Below are 21,819 nucleotides of genomic sequence, written 5' to 3'. Positions count from 1 at the left end.
GGACACCTGACTGTTGTGGCAGAAGCTCCGCCCCAGGTGACAGGAAGCCCTCTGTCCTCACTGCCCTGCCTAGTGACCTAAGCCACATAGGGGTTCATGCCCTGCCTAGTGACCTAAGCCACATAGGAAAAGAAAGGAGTTTGTCAGGCAAACGATCAGAGCAGTAAGTGTACATCTCACACCCACTGCTGGGTATCACATTTGATGGAAAATGAAAGTAATAAAAGAGGGAATGAGGGAAAGGGAGAGCTTTGGGGAAGGTCTCTTTATTACATACCCTCTGAATTTCATCTCAATGTAATTTTTTAAGAAGATAAAAGTACACACTTTCCCAGGACCTCTCTTATTTGGGCAGACCCCAGAGCAAATGCCTCTTAAAACCCATGGCTGACAGATGAGATTTCTGAGCTGGGGCACTCACACTGGCCAGGCAGTATTTAGTTCAATGACACCAGCTAAGTTTTGCCCTGCCCCCCTGGAACTTTGGGACATTTGGGTCACCACGCTTTTCTCCACCCTGTCCCTATACTGACTGCCTTGAAAGCTAGAAGTTCATGTCTTCACCTCCATGTTCACAAATTTCTCAAAAAAAAAAAAAAAAGAAACTCCATGATTTGTTTTTAATAGCCACCTGTAAGAGCTGTAAGAGTAAGCTTTTTGCCTTAGGGGGAAAAATGCATATTACTCAATTTAGGCTTATATCCTCAATGAATCTTTAGATCAGACAGATACTGTGTATTAAAAGTTAAATTTCAGTGTAAATTCTTGAGACAAACATCTATGGATTAACAGTTAAATATATAATCTTGTTCCAAGGAAAGAAGGAAGGAGAGAATAAGATTTTCTAAAGATGTCTTAAAAACGATAACTACAACAAAAAGTTGATATTCTCCCAGTGAGAGACAAAATATACCAAAGTTAAATCCTTTAACAATGCATTTTAAGAAACTCATACACTGGCTGCCTTTAGATAAGCAGATAGGGGATGGTTTGATTTTAGCATTTAATTCAGTGATGCACTTGCAGACTGCATTTAAAGGTAGAGATATAAATTTGATATAACTGATGTCATTTAACAGTTTATACAAGAAGCTTCAATTCACATTTTTTCCATTTGCTTTGCTTTAGCACTTCCAAACCAAGGAGGTCTGGTTACACTGTCACACTCACACCCAATGTATGGATAAATACAGAAGGAAATAATCACTAGGAAGAAAACTAAGGTTTGGGTCATATATCAACTCTGCTTAGTTGGCATCCAAACACATAATTCACATGCTTAAAAACCTCCCATGATGGCTTATCCATTGCAGATCAATTGCAGAAAAGCTATCACTTTATTATTTGCATAACTTAAGAATCTTACAAACACTCATGATTTAAATCCCGCTTACAGAATGGCTGATGCATAGTAATTAATCCATGTGTGAAATTAAATCCAACCCTATGGGATATTTATATACATGCTGGTTTTCATCCAATCTGAAGCCTTTCCAAGAAAAAATTATGCCAAGGAATCAAAAGGCAACTTCGCCAACCTAACTCCAGACGGCCACCATCCTATTCCAAGGAATAGAACCTGAGCAATCGTCATCTGCTTAACATAAAACATCCAAATGGGGGAATTTCCGTCGTGGCTCAGTGTTAAAGAACCCGACTAGTATCCATGAGGACACAGGTTTGATCCCAGGCCTCACCCAGTGAGTTAAGGATTCAGTGTTGCTGTGAGCTATGGTGTAGATTGCAAACATGGCCCGGATCCTGCGTTGCTGTGGCTGTGGTGTAGGCCAGCAGCTACAGCTCCAATCTGACCCCTACCCTGGGAATCTCCATGTGCTGCAAGTGCAGCCCTAAAAAGACCAAAACAAACAAACAAAAAATCCAAATGGGCAGGCCCATAGCCCATTTTAAAAAAGAAACTCATTTGTCCAATATTACGTTGTTGTTTTCTTTTAATTTACTTCTCATTAATGATGCAGGCACCTCATATTTCTAAGAGAAAATATATTCTAGAATAAGCATATATTCCTTATGCTTCTTTTAGAAATGACTAGTTTAAAACTGAAAAGCCTAGAATCCCTCCTTGTCCTTCTCCCTGGCTTAATTGTACCCTAAACACAATTACCCACAAGCTATAGATTAGGCACTTTGAGCACAATTGCCTATGAGTCACAAATTATAAGCACAGGATGTTTCTTTTGAGGACTTTCCTAAATTTCCCTAACCAATATGCCATTCTCGTAAGTATTTTTATTTCTAGGAAAGCTCTAGACACAATAGCCCAGAAGATCACCAGTGTCACGCTAAGTTCTCATGACACCAACCCCAATGATTAAAGATTCCCCTCCAAAGGAAGAAGAATGTACATTCGGTTTCTACCCTGATTCTTATCCAGAAGCCTGTTTTTCTCCTTTTTACTATAAAACTTCCTGCAATTCTTCCCAACGGAGGGCACAGTCCCTAAGGCATTAGCCTACTGTGGCCATCTTTGCCAGACAAAGCAATAAAAGCTATCTTTTTCTCCTTTACCCAAAACTCTTACCTTCACATCTCAATTCAGCACCAGGGGACAGAGGCCAGATTTCAGCAACATTAATATAAACAGCCATTGAGCATGTGCATGGTTTTCTATTTGTCTGTAGCTGCTTAGCGCCTATTGCTACCTTAGTCACCACATCCTACTTCATTTATAAGGTACTTGGTGAGCTACCTTCAGGAAACCTGCCTTTCTTCAGGGCAGCCTCTTAATCTTCCAAAAGACATTTTACCCAGGTGAGGGGCCAGGAGAGTATGGATGACCCTGGGAAGTCCACCAAAATGATGGTGAGAGCTATCAAATCAGAGTCCCAAGGAATTGTTTCCACAAAGCGGGGCGGGGCGGCTCAGTCTTGCTGATTCGGATGAGGTATTGTCATGTGAATCAGAGTGTAAAAGGTTGTAAGGAAACTTTGAGGGTACCTAACCTGCTCTCTGTTACCAAACTCAGCCCTCTGTATTCAAAGGCAAATTTTTCTCTTATTACAGGAAAAGCCACATATCTCCTATAAAGGTGCACTGCATTTCTATACAATTTAAATTCATTAAACAAGATTCCTGAACAATTTTTCCCTAGTTAAGAGTGAACCACAACAACAAAAAAGAGTGAACCAGAACAAAAGCAGAGATTTCTGGCTGCAAAAAGCAGCTTTGTAGCATTTGCCTTCCTCTTCTTCATGCTTTTGGATCTAGAGACTAAAAAGGACAGGAGGCGCAGGGCTAATTGGTACCTGGTTCATTCCAGAACTGGCTGCATTTGGAGAAAGATCCCAGCACTTGGACCTTGTGCAAGGACACTCCCTGCTAACTGCTTGGGCAGGTTGCCTATGGAGCTGCTCCAAGGAGGGTCTTCCACCCTCTGGTGGAAATGGCACTCCTGGCTGGTCCCAGCCTCTGTCTCTTTCGCCACCTCACCACCTTCTCTTTTCTCTGTGCCCTTTGTCCTAATACAGTTTGCTCTGGCCATTATCTTCATCCTTAGAAAAGGTATCCCTTTTTACCTCCTAATAGATTTATAAACTTTTATTCTCATTACATATTCATGAATGCTGACTATCACAAGTGACACGTCTTATCACCTTAGCATGCTATAATGCATATTCATAACTAGCCTCGAACTAGGGTCTGATCATCACAAAGTATCACTGGTAGTTGGAGGAGTGGGCAAGGTTTTTTGTGAGTGAGAGCTTTTTAATGGTTTCCAACTCTTCTGGCTAAGAAATTATATTATATATAACTCTATAGGTGAGATTAAATTCTTCTGTTACTCTTTTTAATGAAATGGAAATTATTTTTCACTATCATTCTAAGAAAATCCTTCTAGTATATGAGGACTTCTTAAATAATAGATCTTAACTACTTCTATTTTCCCAGTTAAATAGGCCCAATTAATATACCCTTCCCTTGTTGGTCTTTTCCATACTTAGGTGTACACTCCTTTAGACAGGGATATGTCTATTTTAACAGATTCTGACCAGTGGGTAATAAGGACTCTCCTATTACATGTAGCAATACTTCCTCAGGAGGAGAAGTCTACTGGCTAATATTTACCTGCAGCTTGCTGTGTATCAGGGGCTAGTCTAAGAGCTACGAATGAAATCAACTGATCCACTCCTCCTAAAGTTTGTTTTTTGTTTGTATTTTTGGCCATACCCTCAGCATATGGAAGCTCTTGTACAAGGAATCAAACTTGTGCCAATGCAGTGACCCCAGCCACAGCAGTGATGCTGGATAATTTAACCACTAGGCCACCAGGGAACTCCTCATGAAGTAATTTTATTAACACCATTTTACAGATGAGAAAATTCAGGCATGGAATGGTTAAGTAACCTGCATAAACTACAAAGGTTGGACATGGTTAGTAATGAGGGGAAACAAATAAATAATGAATCTTCATTTATTTAATCATTTCCTTAACAGCTAATCAACTTCCCTCTACAAAGCATCATTCTCCACAGATATACCTATCAACATTAAATAATAATACAGCAAACAATGAGAGCTGAATCTTTCTCACTTAAGATCTGTGAACTCAACAGTTTTCAGTATAATTTTTAGTTCACTTGTTAGATTGTAATACATTGCCCTCCCCTTAGAAATACTTAAACTAATTTTATCAAAAAATAAATCTGACTGGATATTGTTCAAGTATTTTAATCTTTATAATCTTTATAGCTAGTCTCAAGTTATCAGAGATAATTTTGTTCGCAGATATTATTAATACATGATTCTTTCTTGTGAGACTTTCTGCCACAGAGAAAATTGTGTGCAGAATGCAAAGGGAGCAAGTAGAAGAAAACCAGCAGAATACACCCTTCTCAAGTGCACATGGAACATTCTCTAAGATTGATCACGTTCTGGGCCACAAATCAAGCCTCAGTAACTTTAATAAAATTGAAATCATATCAAGCATCTCTTCTGACCACAGCACTATACAACTAGAAATCAACAATAAGACAAAAACTGCAAAAAACACAAACACGTAGAGACTAAACAACATGCTACTAAACAACCAATGGATCACTGAAGAAATCAAAGATGAAATTAAATACCTAGAAGCAAATGACAACAAATATACAACACTCCTAAATCTATGAGATGCAGCAAAAGCAGTTCTAAGGCGCAAGATTATAGCAATAAAAAGCTACCTCAGAAAACAAGAAAAAGCTCAAATAAACAAGCCAACTTTACGTGTAAAGCAGCTAGAGAGAGAACATACAAGACCTAAAGTTAGCAGAACGAAAGAAATCATAAAGATCAGAGCAGAAATAAACGAAATAGAAACAAAGAAAACCATAGAAAGATCAGTGAAACGAAAAGCTGGTTCTTTAAAAAGATCAACAAAATTGACAAACCCTTAGCCAGACTTACCAAAAAAAGAGAGAGGACTCAAATCAATAAAATTAGAAGTGAAAAAGGAGAAGTAACAATGGGAGTTCCTGTTGTAGAGCAGTGGTTAACGAATCCGATTAGGAACCATGAGGTTGCGGGTTCGATCCCTGCCCTTGCTCAGTGGGTTAACGATCTGGCGTTGCCGTGAGCTGTGGTGTAGGTTGCAGACCCGGCTCAGATCCCGCGTTGCTGTGGTTCTGGCATAGGCTGGCAGCTACAGCTCCAATTCGACCCCTAGCCTGGGAACCTCCATATGCTGCTGGAACAGCCCAAGAAATGGCAAAAAGACAAAAAAAAAAAAAAAGTAACAACAGACATCATAAAAATACAAAGGATCATAAGAGACTACTATATGCACCTATACACACAAAAAAAAAACCAGAAAACCTAGAAGAAATGGACAAATTCTCAGGAAAGTACAATCTTCCAAGACTAAACCAAGATGAAATAGAAAAGATGAATGGACCAATCGCAAGTACTGAAATTGAAACAGTGATTGAAAAACTTCAAACAAACAAAAGTCCAGGACCAGATGGTTTTACAGGCAAATTCTATCAAACATTTAGAGAAGACCTAACACCTGTCCTTCGAAACTATTACAAAAAACTGCAGAGGAAGGGACACTCCCAAATTCATTCTTTGAGGCCACCAGAATGTGGTAAAGATACCACAAAAAAAGAAAATTAAGAGTTCCCATTATGGTGTGGTGGAAACAAATCCAAGTAGGAACCATGAGGTTGCGGGTTTGGTCCCTGGCCTTGCTCAGTGGGTTAAGGATCTGGTATTGCCCTGAGCTGTGGTGTAGGTCACAGATGTGGCTCAGATCTGGCATTGCTGTGGCTCTGGCATAGGCTGGCAAAAACAACTCTGATTCGACCCCTAGCCTTAGAACTTCCATATGCCACCAGTGTGGCCCTAAAGAAAAAAAAAAGAAAGAAAGAAAATTAGAGGCCAATTTCACTGATGAACATCGATGCAAAAATCCTCAACAAAATACTAGCAAACCAAATCCAACAATACATTAAAAGGATTGTACATCATGATCAAGTGGGATTTATCCCAGGGATGTAAGGATTCTTAAGTACCTGCAAATCAATCAGTGTGATACACCACATTAACAAACTGAAGAATAAAAACCATATGATCCTCTCAAAGACACGGAAAAAGCCTTTGACAAAATCCAACACCCATTTCTGATAGAAACCCTTCAGAAAGTGGGCATAGAGGGAACCTACCTCAACATAATAAAGGCCATATATGACAAGCCCACAGCTAACATCATTCTCAATGGTGAAAAGCTGCAAGAATTCCCACTGAGATCAGGAACAAGACAAGGATGTATGCTCTTCCCACTAGTACTCAACACAGTTTTGGAAGTCCTAGCCACAGCAACCAGAGAAGTAAATGAAATAAAAAGAATCCAGAGTTCCCATAGCGGCTGAGCTGAAACAAATCCGACTAGGAACCATGAGGTTGCGGGTTCGATCCCTGACCTCACTCAGTGGGTTAAGGATCCAGCATTGCTGTGAGCTGTAGTGTAGGTCACAGATGCAGCTCAGATCCCACATGCCTATGGCTATGGCATAGGCCAGCAGCTGTAGCTCTGACTAGACCCCTAGCCTGGGAACCTCCATATGCCACCAGAGAGGCCCTAAAAAAAAAAAAAAAAAAAAAAAAGCATAAAAGGAATCAAAATTGGGCAAAAGTAAAACTATCACTATTTGCAGATGACATGATACTATACCTAGAAAATCCTAAAGACGCTACCAGAATTCTGTTAGAGCTCACCAATGAATGTGGCAAAGTCACAGGACACAAAATTAACACACAGAAATGGACAGCATTTCTATGACCTAACTATGAAAGATCAAAAAGAGAAATCAGGGAAACAATCCCATTTACCATTGCATCAAAAAGAATAAAATACGTAAGAATAAACCTACCTAAAGAGACAAAAGACCTGTACTCTGAAAACTATAAGACACTGATGAAAGAAATCAAAGATGACACAAACAGGTGGAAAGACATACCATGCTCTTGGATTGGAAGAATCAATATTGTCAAAATGCCTATACTACCCAAGGCAATCTACAGATTCAATGCAATCCCTATCAAATAACCAAGGACATTTTTCACAGAACTAGAACAAAATATTTTAAAGTTTGTTTGGAGGCACAAAAAAACCAGAATAGCCAAAGATATCCTGAAAAAGAAAAGTGGAGCTGAAGGAATCAGGCTCCCGGACTTCAGACTATACTACAAAGCTACAGTCATCAAAACCACGTGGTACTGGCAGAAAGATAGAAATACAGATCAGTGGAACAGGATAGAAAGCCCAGAATGAAACTCATGCACCTACAGCCAACTCATCTATGACAAAGGAGGCAAGAATATACAATGGAGAAAAGACAGCCTGTTCAACAAGTGGTGCTGGGAAAACTGGACAGCCACATGGAAAAGAATGAAATTAGAACACTCCCTAACACCATACACAAAAATAAACTCCAAATGGATTAAAAGACCTAGATATAAAACCAGACACTATCAAACTCTTAGAGGAAAACATAGGCCAAACACTCTCCAACATAAACCACAGCAACATCTTCTCAGATCCTCCTCTTAAAGTAATCCAGCAAAAACAAAAATAAACAAATGGGACCTAATCAAACTAAAAGTTTCTGCACAGCAAAGGAAATCCTAAACAAAATGAAAAAACCCACAGAATGGAAGAAAATCTTTGCAAGTGAATCAACTGACAAGGGATTCATCTCCAAAATTTATAAACACTTTCTGCAGCTCCATACCAAAAAACAAACAACCCCATCAAAAAATGGGTAGAAGATCTAAACAGACAAATCTCCAAAGAAGACATACAGATGGCCAAAAAACACATGAAAAGATGTTCAACATCACTCATTATTAGAGAAATGCACATCAAAACCACAATGAGGTACCCCCTTACACCAGCCAGAATGGCCATCATCAAAAAGTCTACAAACGATAAGTGCTGGAGAGGGTGTGAAGGAAAAGGAACCCTAGTACACTGTTGGTGGGATTGCAAATTGGTGCAACCACTGTGGAAAGCAGTATGGAGATGCCTCAGAAACCTAAACATAGAACTACCATTTGATCCAGCAATCCCACTCCTGGGCATCTATCCAGAGTAAACCATGACTCGCAAAGACACATGTACTCCAATGTTCATTGCAGCACTATTTGCAATAGCTAAGACATGGAAACAACCTAAATGTCCATCGAGAGAGGAGTGGATCCAGAAGATGTGATACATATACACAATGGGATATTACTCAGCCATTAAAATGAACAAAATACCGGCATTTTTAGCAACATGGATGGACCTAGAAATTATCATGCTAAGTGAAGTCTGACAGTGAGACGTCAACATCAAATGCTATCACTGACATGGAATCTGAAAAAAAAGGACTCAGTGAACTTCTTTGCAGAAGAGATACTGACTCACAGACTTTGAAAAACTTATGGTTTCCAAATGAGCCAGGTTGGGGGGTAGGGGGATTCTCTGGGCATTTGGGATGGAAATGCTATAAAATTGGGTTGTGATGATCACTGTACAACTATAAATGTAATAAAATTCATTGAGTAATTAAAATAAAAATAAAGACCAGATACTATAAAACTTAGAGGAAAACATAGGCCACTCTCTGACATAAACTGCAGCAATATTATCTCAGATTCACCTCCTAGAGTAAAAAAAAATAAAAACAAAAATAAATAAATGAGACCTAAATTTAAAAGTTTTCACACATCAAAGGAAACTGTAAATAAAATTTAAAGACAACACACAGAATGGGAGAAAATATTTGCAAATGAAGTGACTGACAAGGAATTAATCTCCAAAATATACAAACACCTCCTGCAGCTCTGTATCAAAAAAAAAAAAAAAAAAAAAAAACTCCAATCAAAAAATGGGGAGAAGATTTTCTCCAAAGACGACATTTCTCCAAGGGCAAACCGATGGCCAAAAACACACACAAAAGATGTTCAACATCACTAATTATTAGAGAAGTGCAAATCAAAACTACTGTAAGGTAATACCTTACACCACCCAGAATGGCCATATCAAAAAATCTACAAGCAATAAATGCTGGAGGGGGTGTGGAGAAAAGGGAACTCTCTTAACAATGTCAGTGGGAATGTAAATTGTGCAACCACTGTGGCAAACAGTATGGAGGTTCCTCATAAAATTAAAAATCGAGCTACCAAATGATCCAGCAATCCCATTCCTGGGCATCTATCTGGAGAAAAGCATAATTTGAAAAGATACATGCACTTCAGTGTTCACTGCAGTATTACTTACAATAGCCAAGACATGGAAGCAACCTAAGTGTCCACCGACAGAAGAATGGATAAAGAAGCAGTGCATATATACAATGCAATATTACTCAGCCATAAAAAGAATGAAATAATGCCATTCACAGCAACATGGATGGAAGTGAAATTAGACAGTGAAAAGCAAATATCATATGATATCACCTATACATAGAATCTTTTTAAAAAAGGATATAAATGAACTTATTTGCAGAACAGAAACAGAGTCACAGACTTTGAAAACAAACTTAGGTTTACCAAAGAAGAGGGTGGGGGGAGGGGGGAGGGATGAACTGGGGGTTGTGGACTGGCACAAGCACACTATGGTATATGGAACGACTGGCCAGCAGGGACCTTCTGTATAGCACAGAGAACTCTACCCAATATTCTGTGATAATCTTTGTGGGAAAAGAATCTGAAAGGGAATGGATGTGTGTACTATATAACTGAATCACTTGGTCATACAGCAGAAATTATCACAACATTGTAAATCAATTATACTTCAATAAAACTTTTAAAAATGAAAAAAAAAAGTACACATAATGAAAGGATCAAGTTTAAGACTTCTCTGAACCTCTGCTCACCATCTCTGTTAATGGCCTTCCTGGTGTTAGGGGTTTGTTTAATGATCAATAGTGGTTTCTCTTCCTACCACTGAGTCTTTCAGAAAGTAGCATAACCAAGTCAATGTTTAACTGGATTCTTTGAGTCTGAAATGGCAAAAGTAGGAGTTGAAGGGAAGTCTCCATGGAAACCAGCCTCCCAGGAAGTGGCCAGAGGGTTAGTGTGTGGTGAAATAAAGCTACACAAATGTCAGGAAGGAAACAACTGCTTTGTAGAGCTGGGTTAACTTTGGGAATACCTTGACTAAAATAAGCCATATTAAAGGCCATAAACCACTAACCTCATGGTTTTACCCTGTGTGGTTTTAATGGGAAATGGGCCTGAGCCACTCTAAGGCTCACCAGAGGGTAACCAAAGTAGCACCTTTGCAAGACAAAGAGGAAGAAACTCCCTCCGCAGGCCTGGTGGACTTTGCCTTCACTCAGAATCTGGAAGAAAAGAGTTCATGTTCATTCTCAAGACTGCAGGACCGCAATAAAGCTTTGGAAGGGCAGCTGCCACCTCTACGAGAGACGTGGTATGGAAGATATTCTGCAGGTAAATGGAAAACCCAGCATGAGATTTGTGGATATGGGCCAAGGAGAGCTATTGATAGATTTACTTGTTTATCTCTGTAATCTCTGAAAGTTTCTAAATTACTGAAATATCAGGGACAATGTTTGTGAATTGTAAGCATTCTGGGCACATTAGAATGGGTGTGTAAACTGTGTATGAAGACCTTTTCACCATTTCACACGAGCAGGGAAAAAAAATGTCATTTTGTGTCAGCTTGGTTGATAGCGCTTTTGATGTTTATATCTAGCTTTGCCAGATAATTAAAAGTCTATAGATAAAGATGTGGTAATTATGACAATCGTATGTTTCAGTTGGATTTTAAATTTCAGTCATTCTCTCCAGTACTGTTTCATGCATCAGGCTTTGTTGTTTGGAAAGCAGTACCTTAGGAGTGAATCCATTCTAATGTGAATTTAGAAACCACTCTGGATTGAATTGATTTATTGCAGGGACACTCTCCACGACCCCATATTCTTCCTGGTCATCTGCAGAACTAAGAGAATTTTTCTCATTATGATTGGAAGCTCTGAGCCAGAAGTGGCTATAAATTCTCCTGGCACATTTTACAAGACATAAAATGTTTTAATGACAACCATGATGGTACTTAGCCAGATGTTCTAACTTGGGAGGAGATATATACATACATAATGTATACATATGTATATATGCATGCTTTTTCTCTTTTCTTCACATTCTGGATCATTAACACAAGTAAGTTCCCATCCCTGGCCAGAAAGACATATATTTTCTTTCAGTATCTAGTAGATCTTAACTAGAATGATTTTTATGGCTACTTTCTACAGAACTGACAGCCTTTGGCTGGTTTTATATGGCCAGTTTTTTGGGTTTGTTTTTTTTTTTATGTTCTTAAACTTGCAAAGCCATAAGTAAGAATATTTCCTCTAGTTTTATTGAAGAATTCCTTTTTTACACAAACCTTCCATCTCAAGTTTTAAGATTTTGGTAACTGAATGCTAAAAGCTGTTTCTAATGTGTTAGAGTCCCAACTAGAAAATGTTATTTTTGAAATTGCAAGATTACATTAAAAATAAATAACAAGAGGATGGAAAGCATTCTGACCACTATTTTCAAGGAACCCATATTCTAACCCCAGTTCTACCAAATATCCAGTAATATGACTTTGGGCAAGTTACTTCATCAGTTTTCTTCACTTATAAATCAGGGGTAAAGCTAACACAGCCTATGCCATTTCAGGAGAATCAAATTAAATAATGGGGTGATATTACTCAAATCTTGGTATAAAAATAAGGAGTCATCAGACTGCTGAGAAAAGTTTTTGCTGAAAGTACTTATGTATTTAAATCCAACATGTTTTTTGTCTTGCTCAATATATTGGCATCTCTTGAAAGAAAATAAGCACATGGAGAAGTTCTTAAGGTGATCATTCAAATGTCTTAAGGACAGAAACATATAATTACCCAGGGATTTTTTTTTCCACTTAAAATGCAAAGTGGAACACTAAGATAGTCTACACAACATCTAGAAATCAGAATGCCTTCAGATTGAAAGAAGAAAGGACAAGAATATCATTCATGTAGCACTGGTCATGGTGGGTAGTCCCAAGGGCCCAGGATAATCAAGCTGAAAAATGAAATTCATATGCTCTCTTGAGCTTCTCTGTTTCCTAACAAGGCTTAACTATGTAGCCCTTCAATATTTTTATCAGTAAAGAATACTGATATGTTTTATGATAGTAGCAACTCAAGGGAATGTATTTCCCTAGTTGGAGGGGACTGTAATTTGGGAACATACAATGCTAAGCTGTGCATACTCCTATTACAAACTTAAGCTCCATTTATCTATCATGTCTCTAACACCTATCCATCTATTTACTTGTTACATCTGAAAAGAGAATTTATTTTCATTTCTTTAAACTGTATTTTTTGATTTCCTATCTGATTTAGGGGAGAGTTCATGAAATTAAACAAATCAATAAATTTCTATTTTTCAGGCCAAATTCTGTGTCTGAATAACATTTGCAGTCTATACATTGTTAATTGTTCAACTCTTCCTCTAAATATTACTGTGGAGAGGAAATGAGGAAAGCAGAAATTAAATCCTGGGTCTAGGCTAATATTTTCTCATTTGCATTTATGTAGGGCCCCTGCTCTGTATGTTTCAGCTTTATAGTTAACCTATTGGTTAGACATATAGAACTGAAAAGATACAAAATTGTGTTAACAAAGTCTAATAACTAATGGTCAGTCTAATATAATAGTAAGTTGTTTTTAATGGTTTGTTTTTATTCTCCCCAGTCCTTCATGTGCCCAGGGCAATGTATTTTGACATCCCACTGGAACAGGGAGAAACAAGTATTATTAAAAGGCATCCACCTCGAAGATTCCAAGTAAGATGAATTTAAAAGGCTTCATAAGGAATTTCTTGGAATTAATGGTAACATCCCTTTTTAACCATAACCATAAAAGAGGGATTTTGACAATGACCAAGCTGAGAATGACGGTGTTGTTAAAGAGAATGCTGTCAATGCACAGATCATGTTTCCTTAGGATTCCTTTTGTAATGATTTCACCTTCAAGACCACCACCAAGAGCAGGAAGTAAAATACCAAAGATAGAGAATGCATTGGGAGTTTGGGATGGAAATGTTATAAAATTTGGTTGTGATGATTGTTGTATGACTATAAATGTAATAAAATTCACTGAGTAATAAAAAAAAAAAAATACCCAAGATAGAGACAGGACAGGGCACAAAGAACCTGAATCTTGCACTGATTCGTTGGATGACTGTAGCCAAATGACTCTAGTAAATAATGACCGTAAGAACCACTACTACTGTTTAATTACCACCTATTACAAGTCTGATACATTCTAAGCAACAATGATCTGTCATTCATTTAATCCTCAGATCCCTCTACTTGAGAGGAAGTATTACCTTTGTTTTATACATGTGCTTCAGAGAGTTAAACAGCTTGCACAAGGACAACTAGGCCACGTGTCCACCAGCCCGCCAAAGTCTGCACTCTTAACCAGCAGCATGCATGATCCCTACAGCCCTTCTCTCTTTAACCTTTCATCAGTCTAAATGTTAACTAGTTGTCAAAATTGAGGACATTGGATTCCAAGGCAGCAAAGCGAGGGCTTTATATGCATTCACCTTGAGAAATATTTAATGAATTCCCTGTAGAGAACTGTAAATTTTAAGACCTCTCATCCTAGACGGGGAAAGACATCTGTGGGTCCTTTAAAAGGAGTATCAGCTAAAAGGAGAGTGTGGGGCTCACTTGTGAGCAAGATCTATCACTGACATTTGAAAAAGCCAAAATCCACCTACTGCACAAGTCACCCAGGTGTCTGGACCAATCCCAGGGGTATCTGAGATCATTTGTTGGGGATTATCTCTATTGAAGTTGGTTTCTCTTTACCTGTCCTCTCCAGAAGCTCACAATCATTATTTGAAGTGATTATATCTTTTGGTCATACACACAAAAGAGCATTTTTTCCCAAAATATTAGAAACCTCAAAATACTGTTTGGTTAATGGAGAATAAAGTGTAATTTTATCAATTTGATACCTAATTTCAAATTTTTTGAACATATCTCTAGCTAAAATGGATAATTTTAAAATTTATGGGTTTTTTTTTTTTTTTATCTTTTTGCCATTTCTTGGGCTGCTCCCACGCCACATGGATGTTCCCAGGCTAGGGGTTGAACCGGAGCTGTATCTACCGGCCTATGCCAGAGCCACAGCTGCAACCTACACCACAGCTCACGGCAACACCAGATCCTTAACCCACCGAGCAAGGCCAGGGATCAAACCTGCAACCTCATGGTTCCTAGTCGGATTCGTTAACCACTGCACCACGACAGGAACTCCCTAAAACTTATATTTTCTTCTTAAGTCAAAGGCATCCTTTCAAAGGAGCTCTAAGCTGAATAACTCTAGCAGCTATTACTAGAATGAATGAAAAATATTTATGTAGCTGTCTATAGTCCACAAAGTATTTTTAATATCTATCAACCCTAAATAAGCTGAAGTTAGGCTTTAATTCTCTCAAGTCAACCAAACTCAAAAAGAGAAATTTGATGTTTCAGTCAGAGACTGCCTCCCCACATCCTAATCGACCACCTTAAAAATGAACAATTAGGACAAATGAATTGTTTGAGCATAAAAACTATCTCATTTAGTCTTATAGCTTTAGTCACTAACACTTAATACATATCCCATGAAAGTTTATGAATAAATGAATGACTTAACAGAGGAACGAATGAGGCATACCATCCCTAGTGGGAGAAAAAAAATCGAAGTGCACTCCCCCTTCATTCAGACCCATACCATCACTGTATTGGAAGCTAAATGGACTAGCCAAATCAACAAATGTGATCAATTCCAAAGGATATAGGAGTGTTTTTTTGAACTCAAGAGCTGGGAGGCATCTAGATTTCGGCCAAGAGCTATGCTTTGGAATTTAAAAGGCAGAAGAACTCTGTGGATTTGCTTTAATCTCTCCTTGCAGATTGACTTTTTCTGGTCCTCAAGACTACTAGGTGAAATATGGCCACCTTGAATTTGCATCTTATAGTTTCAGTTGAACAGGCTGACTGGCCTGGCCCTCTTGGCGCTAATTCCCAATTCCTGGGAGAAAAGCTATTTCCTCAGCTTTGCCCTTGATTCTAGCTCTGTTCCAATGGGCTATGCCCAGAGAACATGCTCGTGCAGTAGAAATGTGGGTAGAAAAGCCCCCACCACCAACTGCCACTCCCCACCAAGCTCCACTCCCCATAGATTCTAGAGGCAGCTCCCAGAGAAAAGAGAAATCACTGGGAACTTGGCAGACACTCCCAAAGATATCAACTATAATTATCTTCACAAATGAGGCTCAGCACATTTTCCAACTGCAAATGGGTTTTTGGGAGAATAATAAATGTTGGGTTCCCATGACATGCTAATTAATAGCCTAACCTCTGCCAAAGAAAATTCTAAAAGTATTTTTAATTATTAAACCAAATCTAATTGCATCCTAAATAATTTTGAGTTTCATATTTGGCACTCTCCACTTCCTGAACATCTACTCCTCAAGTACAGACTAGGTCATGAACTAAAGGTCTCTAACTGGGGGCTGCTAGGAGCTGGAGAAGCTCTGCCAGGGAACTCTGAATCAAATGTACCTGCCCCATGTGGAAGAGTTGATCAGCCCTATCCCTTCTGGCCTGATTCACCTTCTCCTCCAACCATCTCAGATTCAGCCTAAGGTGGAGATGGTCCCCCACACCACCCCCAATAGAGTTTCCTCAGGAGATCTCTGCGGCAAATCCTCCCTCATCTCCAAAGATGTGCTTAAATCTTATCTTCCGTAGAAGGCTTACATGACAACTGCAACCCTCACTCTGGCACTCCTGATGCCCCTGACCCTTCAGTGTCTTCTTTGGGCACCTATTTCCACCTAACCCACCAAGCAATTTGCCTATCTATGACATTCATTATCTAGGATGATCACTGTGTGTTTTTCCCATCACCCCCCCCCAACATTCTACCCCAATGCTAGAATATAATCTTCACAGAGGCAGGGATTTTTGTCTGTTCTCTTCACTAATATGCCAAAGTATCTAGAACAGTAGCCAGCATATAACAGATGATCCATAAGTATGTGTTAACCAATGGTGAATGAAGGCATGGAGAGAAGAGAAAAATACGCATAAAGATAGATGGTGAGATATAAGGATAGTGGTTCTGACCTAAATGGTTTCATCATACTATTTTTGGAGTTAGACAATTTGTCACAAACTTATTCCCTTTTCTTACCTTTTCTAATTATTTACCCATTTTCTGTTATTTTCTTCGTGATCTGTGAGCATTCTTTATATATTTTAGATCTAGCCCTTTGTTAGCTAACACATGTTGCAAGTATCTTCTATCCATGGTTTGCCTTTTCATTTTTTTTGCATTTATGTGTGTATTTACGGGTACACAAGTTTAAGGTCAAATTTCTCAATCTTCATCTTTTGTTTTGTTTCTCTTATATTTTATCTAAAAAATTTTAAACTCCCTAAGTTCATTAAGATGTTCTTTATTTCTAAAGTTTATAATATTTGGAGTTCCCATCGTGGCGCAGTGGAAACAAATCCGACTAGGAGCCGTGAGGTTGCGGGTTCGATCCCTGGCCTCGCTCAGTGGGTTAAGGATCTGGCATTGCCGTGAGCTGTGGTGTAGGTCGCAGACACGGCTCAGATCTGGTGTTGCTGTGGCTGTGGTGTAGGCCGGCAGCAACAGTTCTGATTAGACCCCTAGCCTGGGAACCTCCATATGCTGCAGGTGCAGCCCTAAAAACCAAAAAAAAAAAAAAAAGTTTATAATATTTAACTTTTCACATTAATCCATCTGAAATTCATTTGGATGCAGCTGTGAAGGTGGAATCTAGTTTTATGTTTTTTCCATTTGACTAATCTATTATCCCAGCACTCTTTATGGAATCATCCATTCTTTGACCACTAATTTGAAATGTTACTTCTACCATATATTCAATATCCAGAGCTTAATGAGTCTGTTTGTAGGCTTTATTCTGTCACATTGGCCTCTTGGAGTGTCCACATGAATTCTACTCTGTCCTAATTATGCACCTTTAAGTCTTAATATCTAACATGGCAAGTCCCTTCACCTTATTCTTCTTCAGAATTGTCTTTGCTATTTATAGTCTTTTGCTCTTGCATGTAAAGTTTGGATCTTCTTGTCAAGTTCCACCAAACACCTTGTCAGTATTGTGACTGGAAGGCATTCATAGATTAATCTGGGGAAAATTAACCATGTTTAAAATGTTGAGTCTTTGAAACCATGAACATGGCCTGAATCTCCATTTTCTCACATTTTCTTTTTTCTTTTCTTTTCTTTTTTTTTTTTTTTTTTTTTGGCCACACCCACAAGATGTGGAAGTTCCCAGGCCAGAGATCAACCCATGCCAAAGCAGCAACCCAGGCCACTGTAGAGATAACGCCAGATCCTTAACCCACTACACCACAGGATAACTCCACTCACACTTTTTTTAGATCTTTCAAAACTGCTTCATAATTTCTCCACAGGGGTCTTGTGTGATACATTTTTAGGTTTGTCTCTCAGTACCTGTAGCAGTCGGAGACTTATTGCAAGGAATTGACTTTCATGATTATAGAGGCCTGCAAGGCAAGTTTGAAATCACAGGGCAGGCTGTCTGGAAAGGCAGACTGGAACTGTAGGACATGAATTGAAGCTGCTGTCCACAAGTAGAATTCCCTCTTCTTCAGGAAAACCTCGGCTTTACTCTTAAGGCCTTTCAACTGAATCAGGCCCACTCAGATTATCTAAAATAAGCTTCCTTCCTTAAAGTCAACTGATTATGGTCTTTAATCACATCTACAAAAGAATTTCACAGCAACACCTAGATGAGTGTTTGAATAACAGGAAACAGTAACCTAGCCAAGTTGACACATACAGCTAGCCATCACAATATCTCATTTGGTTTTTTCATCCTATTATGAATGAAGTATTTTTCCCATCTAATTTCCAAAATGATTCTTATTGGTGAATAAGAAAACTAATGCTTTTTGTATTCTGCAACTTGATATAAATACCTTGGTAATTCTAATTATCTGTAGATTCATCCTGACTTTCTATGTAGACAGTACCTTCCATAAACAAGAATATTTTTTTTTCTTTCCTCCCAATTTTTGTTCCTTTTACTGGTTTTCTTGACTTTCGCATTAACTGAAACTTTCCTTGCAATGTTGAGCAGAAGCAGTAATAATGGGCCTCCTTGTCATATCCATGACGTTAATGGAACCGGTTCCAAAATGAAATTCATTTGCAATAGGATATTCATAGATGCTGCTCAGAGACCCAAAAGGAAACAGATGCCTCATTCAAATTAAGATAATTCAGGGAGATTTTCTTTAAAATTTTATAGAGGTTTGGATGAGGGAAACCAGAGGGAATATTGCAATAACCAATATTGCAGCAGAAAAGTAGCTACATCTAAGCCAAGGGACTTCTAGAATTGGAAGGGAAAAGTGAGGTAGAAGAAGCTGCTTTGAGAGGATCAAATGGGACACAGCCAACTCAATGTGACCTTGCAGGGAGGGAGACAGAGGAAGAAATATCCTGATCTCATTCTTTCTTCTCTCAGATTTCCTACCAGGGTTCCTCAGTGGTTGAACCCAATGGGAAGCCAGAAGGCAGGAGAAACTTCTTACCTTTTATAGGCAGAGAAAAGGGTAGAGAAATATGGCAAGTAGATCTGGAGAAGCAAGTGGAAAGTATCTGGCACAATGTCATTTACTAACTTACTGACATTTTTCTTATCCCTGGTATGCTAAGAGTTTTTTCCAGAACTAAGTGTTAAAAATTTAATTGATTTTTTTCCCCAACCATCTACTAAATAATCTATTAAAATAAACTTACGGATTTTCTTTTTGACTAGTTGATAAATTATATTAATAGATTTTATGATGTGAACCATACTTGCATCCCTAATATAAATCCTTCTTATTCATAAAATGCATATATAAATACACTATTTTATAGCTTAAGGTTTTTATCTATTTTCATAAGTGATGTTATTCTATAATTTCCCTATGTCTTTTTCCAGTTTTATTCTCAAGGTTGTACTAGTTTCACAGAATGAATTGATTACTTTTCCCTCTTTTCTGTTCTCTAAAACATTTAACATAGTTCTTATCTGTTTCTTCAAAGTTTAATAAAAGAGGACTGTGAAACCATCTTTGGCCACCTGGACTTTTGGGAGAAGTGAGAAATTTTCCTACTAACTTAATTTCTTTCCTAGTTCTTAGTTGATTTAAATAGGTATCTTATTTCTTTTTGATTGAATTTTATTGGTTTATATTACCCAGAAATTATGCATGTATCTTAAGTTTTGAATTTGTTATAATGTACAAAGTCTTAGCTTCTTTTTTTTTTGTTTGTTTTTTGTTTTTTGTTTTTTAGGGCCATACCCGTGGCATATAGAGGTTCCCAGACTAAGGGTCGAATCAGAGCTATATAGCTGCTGGCCTACACCACAACCACAGCAACGCAGGATCCGAGCCATGTCTGTGACCTACACCACAGCTCACAGCAATGCCAGATCTTCAACCCACAGAGCAAGGCTTCAGGGATTGAACCTCCATCCTCATGGATGCTACTCAGATTTGTTAACTACTGAGCCACGACAGGAACTCCCGTCTTAGCTTCTTTATATTCAACTTTTTGGTAATGCCTGTAAGACATGCCTTCCAGCTTATAGTCTGATATAACTCTTGGACTACGTAAAGAGGTAAGAACTATTCAGCCCCTGAGCCAAAACTGTGAACCTGCCTCTAGTTTTCCTTCTTATATGAAGCATTTTTAGGTCTCCTTTAGCCTATAGCAGTAACTCACACCCATCAAGGGCCCTACATGAGTTGTAAATCAGCTTCCCACAAGTTTTCTGTTGTTTCCTGATCCAAAGAGATATTTATCTTATATTAAAGCCTGACCACATTCTTTTTGGTTTTACATTTTATTTTTCATTGCGGGATATTTGAATGAAAGAATGTTATTGAAATGTGAACATTTTGCAATGCCTCGACCAGAAATTCTTCCTTGGCCTGACAATTTCTTGTTCCAGTCTATCTTGGACACCTTCACCCTCTTCCCAGAACTTTAAAGGACATATTCTTAAGTCACGGTGCCAAAAAAACTACATTTTCTTTGAGTTGCTCCTACCCAACCTTTCTCTTCTTGCCAGTAAACAGAAGCAACCATCTCAGGTTAGCCCTTGTCACCAAGCTTGGTGACTTATACTTGACTTAATCTCCTTTCCTGAACCTCCTAGCCGACACTCCAACTGATTATCCTGACCATTTGTTTCGAGAAGCCAAATAATCCAGAAACCTTTAGACAAATAATTTCTTTGTATCATTAAATTGTAAAAAGTGTCATTCTACCAATTTTCCAGTAATTCCTTCCATTGTATCCTCTCCGAAGATGATGAGGTGAGGCATCTTGCTTCCCAGGCAGGGAAAAGGAACATTGAAATGAACCCAATTTGGAGGCAATTTCATTTGACTGGCTTGTTTGGAGAAGCCAATTTTCCAACACTTTTTTTCTTCTGCAGTGCTTCTCAGGCCAAGTGCAAATGATTTAACAGAGGGAGCCTATTTGCAATGTTAGTTGCTGCCATCTAGTGCCCTTTGTGGAGGAATAGTCTTTTAACTTTTCAAAGGGCAAAAAGAGAGCAACTGCCTGGAGAGCGTATTAAAGATACATACTCCTTAACCCTTACCAGAACTGCAGATCCGAATAAAATGAGGCCAAAGATAGAATAATATATACTCATACTCTCAAAGAAAAACCTGGTCCTAGAATTGATGGATAGACTATCTGATATAGCTGAAAATATTTAAATAGCTGGCTTCTTCAGACTCAATTTTTCAACAACGCTCCATAAGCACATCCTCCGCGGTCTATTTTTATGTGTTCCTTTGTTGAGGCAAGGCAGTATGGAGGCCAGTGGATCCCACTCTAGGAAAGCATCAGAATCCCCTGGAGAGTTTTGAAAAATATATGTTCCAAACAAACAACTGATAAACTAGACTTCGTTAAAATTAAGAACGTCTGTGGAAGACAATGTCAAGAGAAGGAGAAGAGAAAATAGATGGCAAGCAAGCATATAAAAAGATGTTCGACATGCTATGTCCTCAGGGAACTGTAAATTAAAACAACAGTGAAATACCACCACTCACCTATTAGAATGGCCAAGTCCAGAATACTGACAACGTCAAATACTGAAAAGAATGTAGAGCAACGGAAACTCTCTTACATTGCTGGTAGGGATGTGAAGTGGTACAGGAAGGTTAGAAGACAGTTTGGCAGTTTCTTACAA

The 21,819-nt window shown here is 38.5% G+C and overlaps 1 protein-coding gene across 5 annotated transcripts in view; it reads left to right on the top strand.

Moving 5' to 3' along the window:
* The first annotated feature begins 10,567 nt into the window (after positions 1-10,567).
* CCDC198 (coiled-coil domain containing 198) overlaps positions 10,568-21,819 on the top strand; it is a 35,348-nt gene continuing 24,096 nt past the window's right edge. For 2 of the 5 annotated variants that reach the window (XM_005659996.3, XM_003121826.4), the window contains exons 1-2: positions 10,568-10,935; positions 13,230-13,321. In XM_005659996.3, the coding sequence (XP_005660053.1) occupies positions 10,713-10,935; positions 13,230-13,321 (315 nt within the window). In that variant the 5' untranslated portion in view covers positions 10,568-10,712. Of the gene's footprint in view, positions 10,936-13,229; positions 13,369-21,819 lie in introns of those variants that run through there. The other 3 variants (XM_084981952.1, XM_084981960.1, XM_084981971.1) reach the window with 3 other exon arrangements.

This window comes from Sus scrofa, chromosome 1, assembly GCF_054392235.1.
Source record: "Sus scrofa isolate SSC_HxYL_T2T_F1_AM1 chromosome 1, Sscrofa_HxYL_maternal_Yorkshire_Landrace_v2.0, whole genome shotgun sequence".
Taxonomy (NCBI): Eukaryota; Metazoa; Chordata; class Mammalia; order Artiodactyla; family Suidae; genus Sus; species Sus scrofa.
Note: the sequence above shows the minus strand (reverse complement) of the source record. Positions and strands in the feature narration are given on the sequence as shown.